The following is a 15,013-nucleotide window of genomic DNA, read 5'->3' as shown; positions in this document are numbered from 1 at the left end:
CATGTCTTCTCTATTGAAGTATTTCGCCAGTATTGTAGACTTCAGTTTCTTTTCTGAGTTATTTTTGATGAGCTCTTTTGTGTGCTTCCTAAAAATACAACTTTTTCAATGGAATGAGGAGGGCACTGCCACAATACGTAGATTCATTTCTAAGTTTGGCCTTAGGTAGCAGTTGGCTTCTTTATCCAGATCTTCCAAATCTGTGTAGATTTAAAAAGAATTGTTTCATTTCCATGTCCATAAACTACTTGGCAGATATTTTCTTCCATGAATTCTCTGAACAGAATTCTGTCAAATTCTCCTCCAGAAGGAGGACTAAAAGTGTCAGTGTTCAACCAAAAAGGAAATCCAGCATTTAGCACTTTTCTGCCACCTTCTTCAGCAGACATATGTGAAAAGAGAATCTCAAATATTCCTTCATTTCCCCATGGACTTTCACTGTCCCATCTATTCCACTAATGGTAATTTCCTGACTGACAGCTGCAGTTCAGGTCTGATGATGTTCACACCATGAATCTGAAAGATGCTGTAAGCACTGCCATGGTTTCCATGGTGAAGAGTATAAAAGAGGTGAGAAAAAGTTGGAATTGGTGAAGTTTCCATGAAAAGTATCTTGTGTTTTGATCAGTACATCCAAGCCCCTGGGTGGGTGTAAATCGCTAAGGGCAAAGCAAACTTCCTTTTCTATAACAATAGGCTTTTCTGGAAAGTAAGATTTTTATGCTGGTAACTGGCAGGAGCAAATTTATTCTTTCCTATATTTGATTTTCTTTTTCCTTCTTTACCGTATGTCTAATAACCAAGCATATTGTCCAAGGTTAAATGCAGATATTCAGGACACATCTGAGAGAGAAAAACTTGGGGTTCATTCACATCTAGTGATAGAACCCCAAATTCTGAACCTACCTTTACCTACCATTGCAGAGACTGCCATATAGGGAGTCTTCAAACAGACTGTGCTCAGGCATTGGCACAGGCTGCCCAGGGCAGGGCTGCAGTCACCGTCCCTGCAAGTGTTCACACAGCGTGGAGACAAGGCCTCAGTGCCATGGGTTAGTGGTGGGCAGTGGTTGGACTGGATGAGCTTAAAGGGCTTTTCCAACCTGGTTGATCCTGTGATTCTACATCGTAATAAAGTCTTCTGACTACTTGGTGTCTGGTGGGTTCCTGCAGTATATCCTCACACAGTTTGATTTGATAAGACCTGAGGCATTTTTATTCCAGTGAAAGGCAATATAAAAGTGGACTGGGCTCAGAGGAACTTGTGGAATAAGTCTGTAAATAGGTTCTTGGCTTGTTGATGGGTTTGTTGGTTTGGGTTTTTATTGTTTGGGGGTTTTTGGTTTTGCTTTTCATTGATACCATATTGCTTAGTACTTTTGCTGGTAGGATATTGGTTGGGTTATACATTATTCACTAGGCAGAGTTCAAATACTGCCTTAGGCATAATGCATATTGTCAGCTCTCATGAAACCAAAGTCTGAGAAGATCTCTTTCATTGCTCTGAAATAAAAGAATTGTAACTATGGAGGGGACAGTGAAGGGTGCCTGTATCCACTGCATTTAGACCAGAGGCTTTTGATAGTGGCTCCCTTAAGAAGGAAGATGTACTCTTTGTTTTTACACTTAGAAATGGTGTGAAAAGGCATGGAGTACCTGGTGTCTGAATTATTTTGCTACAGAGTGAAAACTGGAACCTTGTGTTTCTTTATGAATGATGATCTTTTTTCTCAGTTGTGCAGTAGTTGCTGGCCTTACTGCAGTGAGTATTTTTTCTGATACAGCATTTTAGAGCAGTCTCTAGTGATTGTACCTGTTTCCTTTGCTGGATCAGTCCTTTTGTATTCCCAAATATGTCTCCAGACTTCAAACAATTTGCCTATTGAAAATTTGAGCCAAAAATAGTGGACATTTAGTTGAAGGAAATACGGTTGAAGGGATGCAGTTTGTAAGTCATCTTCTTGAAGCAAATCTTCAAGGAAAAGATCAGGTCGGTGTTATCTCTGAAACATACATCCATTTGAAACCAGAAAGTTCATCTGCTGATCTCTGAGGCAAAAAGAAGGGTTTCATCTATTGCATGGTGTTGAATTGCAGGATTTCCTGTAACTGAGCAAAATGCTGTGGAGCTTCAGTTGGACTGATAATTCCTTGTGAGGTGAAGTTATTAGGCAGGACAGTGAGAACAAGGGACAGGCAACACAGACATCATAGACACAAATCTGTTTAAGAAGCCCTGTTGCTGAGCTGCATGAATTTCCCATGAAAATAGTCTCTTGTCTTCCCAGTCACTCAGGCATATTCTTTCTACTTATATATGTTGAACATATCCATTACATGTGTTATATATCCCTATACAACACACCTTGGCATCGCATCCAGTATGTACAGATGAAGTACACTTGGCACTAGCTTAGTCTTTGCACTGGTACATATAAGGAACCCAGTTCTACCCTCTCTGGGCTGCAAAGCCCAGGTGAGCCCTATCACCTATTAGGGAGCTCTGTGGGAAAGCATGTAATGCTGGACATAGTGAGCACAGTCACTGGAAGAGAACCTACAACCTTCATGATAACCATTGACCTTTGAATGCTTCGCTAGTGCACGCAGCCTACCTCCTCCCCTCCAGATTTTCCTTTCCATTTTAGTTTGTTCTTTTTTTTCTTGTATTACTGAGATATGAAAGTATTCAAATAATTAGTTATTTTAATTGCTGAATAATTAATAATAATTTTAATTAATAACTTTAATTTGGCATGTAATAATTTTAATTAATTGGTATTTTGTGATACTAAGCTATGGCGAAGGCAATCAGTAAAAGGGTATCTAATTGTGATTCTAAAGCTCCACAAAATGAGCACAATGAACAAAACTGTAGTTGGAAATAGCAAGAGCTTTTATTTCCCATTCACTTTCATTATCAGATTAAGAAATCAAAATGCTATAATGGTGTGCACCTGAAGCAAGCACCTCAAATATTTCATGGTAAGAATTGTACTTGAGGCATCGGTAACTCAAGTTTAAAACCTGACTTTTTTCAATAGATTTGACATTTTGGCACTTCCTGTAGTGAGTAAATGTTCAATATGAGTATCTCGAAGGTTCCTATTTAGTTCACCCCAAGTCACCTGTTGGGAAAATCAATTTGTACACAATAATCTGAGCTACAGTAAAGAGATCTTTGAGCTGGTTTTCTGCTAACTGGATTACTGTTGTATTTCCTTAGCGTTTAGCTTCAGTGGGACTGGATGCCAAAAACACAGTGTGTATTTGGGACTGGAAGAGAGGAAAACTACTGGCGACAGCTACAGGCCATTCAGACAGGGTAATTGTATGAATTGAATTGTGTCTTGTGTTTTAAAAACCATTTTTCTTTGTATCAGGTTAATACAAAGATAATTCGGATCATTGTGCCTGGCTTTTCAAATCCTGACCAAGGTATTCATTTCTTCTCCATTATGCCAGAAATAGCATAAAGCACTGTGTCAGTAAAAGAGGCAGACGGTGGATTCTTGTGCTGTTTACTAAGCCTAGGGAGGAAACACTTTGCAACTACACACTGATTAGGATGATTTATAGCTCTCTACATGAGATGTGAAGTGCTAGTTCAATGGGCAAAGATGGTCTTCTTTCTGAATATGTCCAAAAGACAGTTTATCCTGAGGGAAAGTTTAATTAGCTCTGGTTTCTTTTTGCTTTAGACAGTTACCTGTAGGAGAAACATAATTAAGATAAATAGTCCTTTTCTGTCTATTAACTTCAGATAAAGGATCTTAACTTCAATATATATGACACCTGAAGAGGTCTGAGTTTTGAACATTATTCAGGATTAGGAAATGTTTTAACAGGTTTAGCATAAGCAAAATACCACCCCAACATATATAAGCACAAGTATGTGTACCTTAAAATAAATTAATGACACATTCTGACAAATTCTAACCTTGTTATGATATTATAATGTGCTTGCATGTTATAATATTGAGCTTTATGATGTTTTATTACACATGATGGAGTATCTATAAATGCAAAGCAGCAGACTAAATCCTTCCTTACAGTCTGTATGCATACAGTCTACCTGCATCTTGTGTGCCATCTGAATAAACTGGTGGTTCATTTTTACTTACAATGTTCATAACACAACACAATCTTAGTCCTCATTCAAATTTCTCTTTCAGAACTGGTTAATCTCCCAGTCACATCAGTGGAAGTTTTGCTGCTGAGCTCAGTAGGTCCAAGATCAGGTTCTGAATTAGCAGAAGACCCCAGGACAGGCAAGAAACACTAAAACCTAGTATCCCAGTAGACTTTCACAACCAGCAAAGAGAGATTTTGCACTGAAGAAGGAGTGGGGAAGAATGCAACCCTAATTGGGCCACAGATTCCAGTGATTTAGTATACAGGAGTCGTAAAGCATTTCTGAAGGTGAAATATCTTGTGTGCTCTAAAACATCTAAACAAATAATACTTAAACTACCGTGAATCCTGATGCTCATAAAGAAGATAAATATTCTGTAGGAAGACAGTGCTTCCTGGTGTATAAAATGGATGATGAGTAAGCTTAAGACAATATGTTTGTGTAAATTGATCAGAATTCTCTTGTGATTTATACTTGACAGCTGAAGAGCTACAAGCAGCAAAAAGTCCCATTGTCTTTCCATACAGGCCTACATTTCCTGAAGTAATAACTAATGGTTGTGGAACCTCATTGGCTTTCAGCTTGGACATTGAAAAGCTGAATGCCAGAGGTACAAAGTCTAAAACAGACAAGTTGTTGGAAATGTGGGCCAAAATACAGCCTTTTTGTTTCCATACCTTATAAAGTAATTTCCATTTGGCATAATCCCATAGCCACAGAATACACTGTGAGTTTGTTCTGGTAAGCTACACAGGACCTTTTCCTTCATTTTTTGATGCATACCCTTATAAATGTAAATGTGAGACCAATCAAAATGAAGAATTCAATTTTAACTCTGTAGATCAAGTCAGATGAACGATATTCACCCATTTTATCACTGGGGTCAGGTTAGGTTAGATACTGTACCTTCTACCTAAAATAATGTGTAAAGATAAATGCAGCAGTCTTTCATCCCTAATCACACCATTAATTCCCACTTTACATGACACACAAAATAGTGTTTATTCAATAACATCTTGGAGCTGGTGTACATTGGTATACAAAGGCAGAAATGAGGTGTGCCTCAATGACAGAACTCCGTGAGCAAGCCTACATATTTGCTTTAATCTTTACCTGAATGGTGTTCTTTCATTGTTAGTAATATGTTGGAGCAGAAATGATGCCTAAATATTGGCAAAAGCAAACTGAGCCTAGATGCAATTTGAATTATCAGCTTACTGTGTTTCTTAACAGATATTTGATATCTCCTGGGATCAATATCAACCAAATAGAATTGTCAGCTGTGGAGTAAAACACATAAAGGTAAACGCTTTTTACTGTTTAATCATTAAAAGGAAAAGAAATGCCACAAAAGAAATTTGTTCTATTATATGATCAGGGTTTTAAACATAAAAAACTATCATATATATATTTTTCTTTCTTTACTCTGTGAACTTTTAGCAACACTTTCTTTGAAGCCAGTTTAGACACTCAGCAGTGGCTGAGGTGCAGGTCCACTTAACAAGATCATTTGAGGTCATTTTCCTCATTACATACTTGTCATTTTGGGGTTCTCTGCCCTCTCTGTTCCACTTCAGTTGGCTCAGAATTGTCTCAGCCTGTAGCAATTTCTCTCACTGAGCATCACAAAGGGTCACTGAAGAGGTACAGGAGGAATGAAGATGAAAGTATGGATTAAATGAACTGCTATTTGGCCTGTCATGCTACTGCTACTTGTAGGAATAACACAAAGAAGGTAAGCAAGACCTGAGCGATGGACAGACAAGAACTCTAGTGCCCATTTTTTGCTCACTCTAAGTCACCTTTTCTGGCAATTTAAATATGAACCTAGGTATATACTGTAAATTTAGGATAAAACATCCTCGTGCCTGTGAAAGAAATCCTCTGTTTGCCAATATTCCCTGCAGGTTTCTATTTTTCTCCTGTCTCATCAAAAGCCTTCTTAACAGATGGCAATTATTTCACATGACTGGGGTGGGAAGAGCTTAACTAGAAGTTTAGGAAAACAGTTAATATCTCTAGCTCTGGTTAGTGAGAAGCTCGTGCCCTTAAAACCACCACTGCTTTCAAACTGTGGGTGGGCTTGGCAGCAGTGATACCATCTGTTGTATTCTGCAAGCTGTTTTCCAAAACCTGCCTTTGTTTGGCACCTGTATTCTGTTTAAAATGGCCATAATTGCCCTGAAATGCATCACACCAGGCAAAGTAAATACGTATAGATAGAGGCATGCAAAAACCCAATAAATAACTGTGGAGGGGAAATGATTCAATGTTCCCCTCCAGTGGTGCTCAAACAGTAGTCTGTAGACTTGCCATTCATTGTAAGACTGTGAGAACATGATAATTAACTTGCAACAAAGGAAAAGAACAGCTCTGAAGTAATTGTGTCACTGTGAGAAGGGGACTAGGACTTGGGAATTGGCTGAGCAGGTATTAGAAGGTGTGGTAAAGCCTGGGAGCTAAGGGTGCTAAGGAATCACACACTGAGCCCAGGATCCTCTCTCTACCCTTTCCTAACACGGCTATCTGCTCTCTTGTTCTGCTGCAGCTAACCAGAAGTGAGGAGAGCATATGTTTTGTTCACAGAAAGCAAGCCATAGAGGAAGTATTCCCACTGACTTCTCATCAGCTGGCTTATTAAGAGGCAAAGGGAAAATTTAGGTGAATGAGAAATAGAGAAGGATTTGAAATAAGAATGCTTCATCCAAGGATTTTATGGAATTCTGCTTTATAGGAATTTCATAGAAGGACAAAGAGAAAGACCCAAAACTTCTTCTTAAAGCCATGAAAAGATGTAGGCATATAAAGTGGGAATGAGACAGGCATTATGCATCTGTGTCAGGCACTTCAATATTCCTGTCCAGTCCCTGACTGTATCTCTCCAGTGCAATGGACCACAGAGCATAGATCTCAACTATAAAGAGCTGAGCTGGCAAGTCCAGACAGGACTGTGCTACACCCCAGAGATTTCCTCTGTTTCTGCATGCGTCTAGAACACCCTGGTGCCTGCAGGCCTGGATATTTCAGCACTTCTCTTACACATCTAATTGAAATTCTCTTTACTCTGCCTTCCCTGGAAGCTCTGATCCTTGGGGGGAACAGAGAGCACAAACCACTCTCCCTGCTTGCTAAATTGTGTTTTTAAAACAAAAAGGGGCACTGATTCGGAAAGAAATAGTGTGGTATTTCTAGCCTACCACTAAAGACACACTTCTAAGGCAAACTGTATTCTCTTGTCTCTTACAGCAGGATCTATGTCTGTGGAGAAGTCAAGAAAGTCACCATTCCACACTTAGAGAACCTAGTACCCTTGTCAGAGAGAGTTGTATCACATACCAGCATTTGCAGTCTCCATCCAACAGATGGTTTCTTTGTAAATGTAACCATATTTGAAGGACCTATCTTAGCACACTGGGAAAGGGCAGGAATGTCTACTTCAGGCACATAAGTTTGTCAAGATAAAGTATTTTATCACTTCAGAACTGTAGCTGTATTTTGAGTTTTGCAGACCAGAGAAGCGGCACATTCCTGGCTTTAAAAAGTGTGCATTGACAGATGCCCCCAGCAAAACATGATAAAAGTAGTGAGGTAATGAGAAGGGAAGTGTAGCAATAGTGAGTCAGAACTGTGCCTCACTTGCTCAGTTTGATCGTTTTGCTCTGTTCTTAGACTTACTGCACTTGCTTGGGGGCATCCATGGTAGGTGGGAAGGTTTTGGAGTAATGGGAATTATGATGGGACTGCAGGAGTCATGTAAGTGTCCATCCAGGATGTACATCTGTGAGATCTGCACATTAATATGAGCAAACATATTCTGCAGAATTTTTTCCTAATATGCTATTTCTATTTCAGTTTTGGACATTGTGTGGAAATGCACTGACAGCAAAGAGAGGAATATTTGGTAAAACGGGAGATCTCCAAACTATCCTTTGTTTGGCATGTGCAAAAGAAGATATCACATATTCTGGTGCTTTAAATGGAGACATCTATGTTTGGAAAGGGCTAAACTTAGTCCGCACAATTCAAGGAGCACATAGTGTAAGTCGTGGTTTTAACATCAATTTCTGAAGTGAACTGTTTGTTGAATGGCAAAACTTCTTGAAGGCTTATCTACAGAGATGATCTTCTGTTTCAGGCCAGAAGAATGTCTTTAGACTGCCCGTCAATTAAGAACTTATATGTAATGTTATAATTCATGTATTGTCAACAGATGCTAGGGCTGAAACTGATATTGGCAGAACTGCTGATATTTATAGCATTGATTTAACCGAGCAGACTAAATCTGAAGGGACATTTCTAAATCTAAAGTTTCACAGATTGAGTAGCTTTAGTTAACGATCAGTTTACTTAAAAATAGTTGGTAAGCAAATCATCTGATTTTAAATAGAATTTTACTACTAAAATTCCCAACACTGAAGACTGACTCTACATGAAAGCTCTGATGTGGAGTAAATCTGTTTAATCTGCAAATTGCTGTCCAGTCACATTCCAAAGGCTGTTTACTCCAACACTCATTACACGCCCCCCCAGTTTGGAGCATTTGTAATTACTGAGAAAGGGGGATGTGTAGAATCATAGAATCATAGAATAGTTAGGGTTGGAAAGGACCTTAAGATCATCCAGTTACAACCCCCCTGCCATGGGCAGGGACACCTCACTCTAAACCATGGCACCCAAGGCCTCATCCAACTTGGCCTTGAACACTGCCAGGGATGGAGCATTCACAGCCTCCCTGGGCAACCTATTCCAGTGCCTCACCACCCTCACAGGATCATGTTAGATTCCTAACTGGATCATGTTATATTCCTAACCAGTCTAATATACCAAATTGATGTCTTTGCTGCTGCAGCAAAGGCACAGCAGGATTTTCACATCTTGTTTCAAACGCATTTGAGGGTTTCTCCTGTTTTAAACATGACTGTGGCTAATGGCATTCCAGCATGGGGGTTTGGAATGAAAGGAAAAGTGATGTGAAATCTAACAGTTGTCACTGTAGTTTGCTTCTAAAACCTTTCTAGAAAGAGGGCTGCAAACTTAACAGTTTGTTCTGACCTCCCAAATCGGTTATGCTGACAGTGCATCAAGGTTCATTGTAGCTCTTCAAATCAGATCTAAGTGTTCAGGATAGTAGTTGCTATTTATAGACATAATCCCTCATTTAGGAAAGCAGTCAGGGGGACATCCTACCTGCAGAACTGTTGTGTAATTGCCAGGTATATCTGTATGTACTGTAGTATATTTGCAGAACTTACGGTTGCAGAACGTAGATCCATTAGAATGATTAAATAGAATCTCTTTGTATATAGTGTCCAGTTTAATTCTTATAAATTATGGCTAATATGCATTCTCTTGCCCAATTTCCAATACTAATTTATTAAGACATTGAACACTTTGAAAATATAGGTCTTCTCTTCATTTTATAAATTTGCATGCAGTTCAGCTTGTCTCTCAACCAAGAGGCTTTCCTAATGAGCACTGAATCAGCATTCATTCCATGAGCTATTACAGTGTAGTACAGCGCAGTCATCAATCACAAGGCTTTGTCACTAGTGAGGAAGAAATTCAGACTGTAACAGAAACTTGCCTTTCAGTGAAGAGAATGAATTGCCACTCTTTCAGTTCCTGTCAGATTCCAGCTGATGTCTGAACTGAAATCATGAAAGAATATCTCAGTCACCTCCGCACCTGTAAGAATATTTGTGTGGCTTGTTTGCTTGGTTTTGCTTATTCTGGGTAACTGTTTATTTTAAGTGCTCCATTATTTATTTAATGCTCCTTGTAGCAATATTAACTAAATCGAATTTAAAGTTCTATGTCTCTGCTGTTTGTACAAAAATCCTTACATCAGCCACTGAAGCGGGAGCACTTGAAATGAAAGCATCCCCCTGTGTTTGCTGTTTGGCGTTCTGGATGAACAACATTTTGCTGCCTAGCAGTTTCTAGCCTTGAACAAGAGTCTGTCCATAAACATTTGCTTTGTGTGTTTATTTTGATTGTAAAGAGCATTAAAACTTGTTATACTGTTGGTTAACAGGCTGGAATTTTTAGTATGTATGCTTGTGAGGAAGGTTTTGCCACTGGAGGGAGAGATGGTTGCATTCGGTTATGGGACACTGATTTCAAACCAATTACTAAAATTGATCTCAGGGAGACTGAACAAGGATACAAAGGTAACAAGCTATTACTTTAATGGTTTTTCACACATCTAGATAATGGGTACAATTTAATTTGAAGCACAAATGTCTGCATACTGCTGGGTTTTTTACTTAATGACTGCATTAACTTTTGAGATCTGTATTCCCTCTTTTCTCTGACAATGATGTGTCCTGAAGAGTTATCCATGTGCCACAGAATGAACAGGAGGATGCTTATAGGTGCTGTTCCCCACCATGCACATACAAGAAGATAAACGAAAACTAATTAAACACAATGAAATTAGCCAATCTTTAACTTAATTAATTGCAATTCATTTAACTAATTGAGAATTCTGGAACCTGATATTCAAAGCTGTTGACCATCTGAGCACTCCATTAGGTCCATCTGGAATTGTAGCACTTGGAATATTAATACATAGAAAGTTACTAGCTTCTTGACCATCATATTTGTTGAACCTGCTCATGCTTCCTGTGAGCTTAGTCATCACTTGGTTTTATGATTAGGTTCTCAGAGCATTTATAATCTCCATAGGTTATAGAGCATGCTTTAACAAGATCTTAGTCTTCTGGGAATTCTACACATCTGGAGTGAAAATAAAGCAGTCTGTCTGCTGGTTTGCAGTAGACTTTATTCACTTTTGGCAGCCAACTTTGCAATGGTAATTTTTAATTTCCCCTACTTCTCAACTTACGTTTTTAGACCTAGTTTTCATATGAAAATTGCCATTGAAATAGTCAAGATGCCACTAAAAAGGGTAAAATCTACTTTGTCAACTATGGACGTTTTGGCTGTGATCTGGTAACAACCTCATTCTGTTTATTTTTCGCCTTAAACCAAATGAGCTGATGATCCTAATGCTTGTAAAATGCATAGGTTTGCAAGGTCTAGGCTCATCCAGCAAGCAAACTGCACAGCCTTAGCTGAATGCTGCTCCACCAGTTTGCCTTGTGTAATGTAAACTGGAATTTAGCCCTCCAAAACATTGTTGGAGACACCAAGCTGGTGCTCCCTTTGTAGTTCTGGCTTTATGTGATATTTTTTTTGTAGCCAAAATCATAGAATCATAGAATAGTTAGGATCATAATGTTTAACACTCATTTCTAGGAAACAGTGGCAGTACCTTATGATCTACAGCAGGTTTGATCAGTTTAGAAATACCTTGTAAACACTAAGAAATAAACCTGTACATGTGGGTGAGACAGGTCATTCTGCATAACGCCAGTCTTGCAGGCAGTCTGCTCCTAGTAGAAGTCAGAATAACATATGTGAAGGGAAGCAGAGAGAAAGCAGTGCTCACACATGAAACGTGCGTCTTCAACATCCTTGGGTCTTTGTGAAGTGATTCTGAAAGGGAGAATCACTTTTTCCCCTGCATTTGTGAGACCACAGTAGAAGCAGTTTTATTGCTCTCACCACTGCTTGGGATGTGTCCACACACAGCACAAAACAGAGTTGAGCTGCCATCTGTTACTTTTTAATGGACTGTAGTTATCTTCTGTGGCAAGTTATTACTTCAAACAAAGGTGTCATCTTCTAGCCCAGTGTCATTAGAAAACACCTAGCTATCCCTCTACAGGTTGCCTAAGAAGTGACTTTGATCTTGATGGAAGTTAAATGAAGGAATGGCTTCTTGAAGGTGAATCCTCAGTGCTATGGAGTGATTCTAACTTAATGCTGTTATTTCTACCATCTCCTAAATGCTACAGAATACAGAATATACAGATGAGAGCAGATGGGTAGAAGCAGGCACTGTGACAGCAGCTATATTGCTGAGAGACAATCAATAGAGACTTTTTGCTTTCTTACATGGCAAAAGTAGTAAAGAATTTAGTTTAAGCACATTCATAACTTCAAGCAATAGAGTCAGCCTTAGCTGCTTACCTATGACCTTCTGTCAGAATCACAGAATCACAGACTGGTTTGGGTTGAAAGGGACCTTCAAGCTCTTCCAGTTCCAACCCCTGCAATGGGCACGGTCAGCTTCCACTGGAGCAGGTTGCAAAGGCATCAGCTTTCAAACTTAAAATGTCTTTCTAGGGTGCCAGGAAGACTTCACAGCCTCCCATGTACTCATTCATCAGTCATCCTGTACTGAAGGATACGAAACACTTTTACAATGGGCTGCATCACCGGTAACAATCTGACCATACGCTTGGCTTTTCTATGTAAAATATACATGTATATTAGTAAAAAAATTCTGACAATAGATATCTTTATGTGCAGTATGTCACATTAAACATTACCTTTCCCACATAAAAGAGGTGCTTTGTATTCTCAAACTTAACAATACCCATTTTCCACTTAACATCTAAACTTCATTGTGTGTGTAGCCTTTGGTGTGTATCAAGAAGATACAAGTCATAACTTCAATGTAAATTCAGCTGAGTCACAAAATGACTATCAAAAGGTACTGGAAATGTACAAGACAGTAAGAGAAGATTAATTTGTCTTTCTCAAGAGGTGACACAAGATGCCTACAATGAATATATTTTGTGACCATTAGTTAACTGCGTTGTGTATTTGGTTCCAAAAGGATGTTCCAGTGATGATGTGGTTGACCTTATCTACATGACTAATGGAGTTGTTATTCATTCACATCTCACAGCATCCAGAGCCATTACCCAGCCTTTAATTTTCATATCCTGGAAGAGAAAAGACAAACCCTGCAGGGAGTTAACCAGAGGATGCTGTCAAACTGCTCAGCCTGCTAAGAGGCTGTTTCTAAGCCTAAGTTAGTAACATTCCAGCTGCAAAGTTAGGATCAGATTTGTGGAATAAGATCAAGTTGTAAAAGTTACACAAAGCAAGATTCTGTTGGCTGTGAGATTTATGGGGTGTTTTGGTTCATTTTTTAACAGTCAGCTGGGACTGAAGTGTGGTAGCACAGGCACAAACCATTTAGATTCGCCATTAAAAATGTATTCAACATTGTATTTAAATGTGAGAAAAGAAAAGGAATAAAGCCAGCTTCAGTCACGGGAACCTTGCCTCATCTAAAATTTACAGCTTTAAATCATGTGAAATTGAATTGCTATTTAAAGTAAATTCCCAAGGTTTACACAAAGCACGAGAGCTTGATCCTTTGAGGAGCTGGCAGCAGCAGTCTTAGACACTCAGCACCTTCCTAGGACTGAGATTTTCTCTTCCTCTGTAAACTGAGATGATTTAACAGAACTGGTTTGAGATTTTAATCAGCTGTGATGTGTTATAAAACTTCAGTGTGAAAACATAACAGTGGCTATAAATTAACTCTTGAAGTCTCAATGATCTTCAGTGTACTAACACTTTGTCTTGTCATTGCCATTAATCTAAGACTGTTCTGTCCCCTGTCAGGTCTGTCCATCCGAAGTGTCTGTTGGAAAGCAGACAGGCTTTTAGCAGGGACACAGGACAGTGAGATATTTGAGGTGCTAGTAAGAGAGAGAGATAAACCCATGCTGATCATGCAGGGCCATTGTGAAGGGGAGCTCTGGGCCCTGGCAGTCCACCCAAAGAAGCCTTTAGCAGTCACAGGCAGTGATGATCGATCTGTACGGTAAGGCTGGATCTTATTTATTGTCTTATTCATTCATGCTCATATTGATTTGTCATTTCTTTAAGACCCCATTAAGCATTTTTCCCCATGGTTTTCATGAGGGAAAAAGCAGCTTTGCTTTTTCTCTTCAGCCCTCATATTTGGGCTCCACACATTGTATAAAAGTAATTAGAATTGGTGTTCAAAACATGCTGCTATAAGTACCGTTCTGAACAGCAGGGGTAGGTATCTCAGTGGAGAATGGTCACCTCCCACTTCTGACAATAAACTTAAAACCTAAATACCTTTGGCCAGTGGTTTACACAGCAGGAGTTTGCCTCAGCCTAGAGCGGTAGAAAATCTGACCTAAACCCAATTCAGTTAAAATGCCATGAAATTAGATTAGTGAAAAGGTGCTGATATTGCCACAGTGAAGATCTTTGAGATGTTTAGTTGTAGCACTTGTACCTCGGGGCTTTGTAGCAGAGATCTGAAATTTTGTGCACTGATTTTGTGGGTGTATTTGTGGAAATTGTCACCAAGTCAAGGCTGGCTTTTTTCTGTGCCTGTTCTGAAAAAAAAACCTAAGCATTTTTAATAAAGTAAGACTTTGCAGTAAAGTTTGGAGATTAGGTTAAGATTCTCACTGTAGTGGTGTCCTCCCATACCCACACAGCTGCTGTGTGTTATCTCAACTGGGCAGAGGCACTGCCCTTCATGACTAGTTATTTACCTGTGATTTAAGAGATAGAGGTTTTCCTGGCTGCTAAAACTACCCATGGGGACTGGAGAGATTTATGGGAGACCTGGCTTTATTATGGTGGTCTCCTGAGTCTTTCCTCAAGTTGTGGGTCTTCCTTTACCCTCCAACACAGCACACACAGTGGGGTTCATGGCAGCTTGGTATCCCAGGCTCTGATACCCATGATGTCCTCATTAGTGTTTTCTCCTATCCCACTGTGCTAGTTTCTAACCCCTCCATCAGGTTTTTCTCCAACCCTATGCCAGATGGGTGATGGCAGCTTTTCATCTGATCTAGATAATTTGATTGCATCTTTTCAAATCAACCCCAGGCAGCTACCAGAGTTCTTCAGTTTTATAGACAACTAGACAACCTATTTCAGGTTGCATTCTACCACTTGGGAAAAATCAATTCCCTGCCATATATACAGCTTCTAATTTATGCTCCTTCAGATTCCACGTTATGA

At 39.3% G+C, this 15,013-nt stretch overlaps 1 protein-coding gene across 8 annotated transcripts in view; it reads left to right on the top strand.

Moving 5' to 3' along the window:
- Window positions 1–15,013, top strand: part of EML6 (EMAP like 6) — a 120,763-nt gene that overhangs the window by 40,586 nt on the left and 65,164 nt on the right. For all 8 annotated transcript variants that reach the window (XR_009726010.1, XR_009726011.1, XM_061356855.1 and 5 more), the window contains exons 3-7: window positions 3,227–3,325; window positions 5,369–5,437; window positions 7,988–8,173; window positions 10,170–10,305; window positions 13,625–13,826. Coding sequence is in view for 6 of the 8 variants with exons in the window: in XM_061356855.1 (XP_061212839.1) it covers window positions 3,227–3,325; window positions 5,369–5,437; window positions 7,988–8,173; window positions 10,170–10,305; window positions 13,625–13,826 (692 nt within the window). In the remaining 2 variants the exon portion in view is untranslated. The remainder of the gene's footprint in view (window positions 1–3,226; window positions 3,326–5,368; window positions 5,438–7,987; window positions 8,174–10,169; window positions 10,306–13,624; window positions 13,827–15,013) is intronic.

The sequence above is a fragment of the Neopsephotus bourkii genome, unplaced genomic scaffold (genome assembly GCF_033783945.1).
Source record: "Neopsephotus bourkii isolate Nb327-2 ecotype Australia unplaced genomic scaffold, CSIRO-AGI_Nbou_v1 NB_873, whole genome shotgun sequence".
In the NCBI taxonomy this organism is placed as follows: domain Eukaryota; kingdom Metazoa; phylum Chordata; class Aves; order Psittaciformes; family Psittacidae; genus Neopsephotus; species Neopsephotus bourkii.
This window is presented reverse-complemented; position numbering and strand designations above follow the sequence as displayed.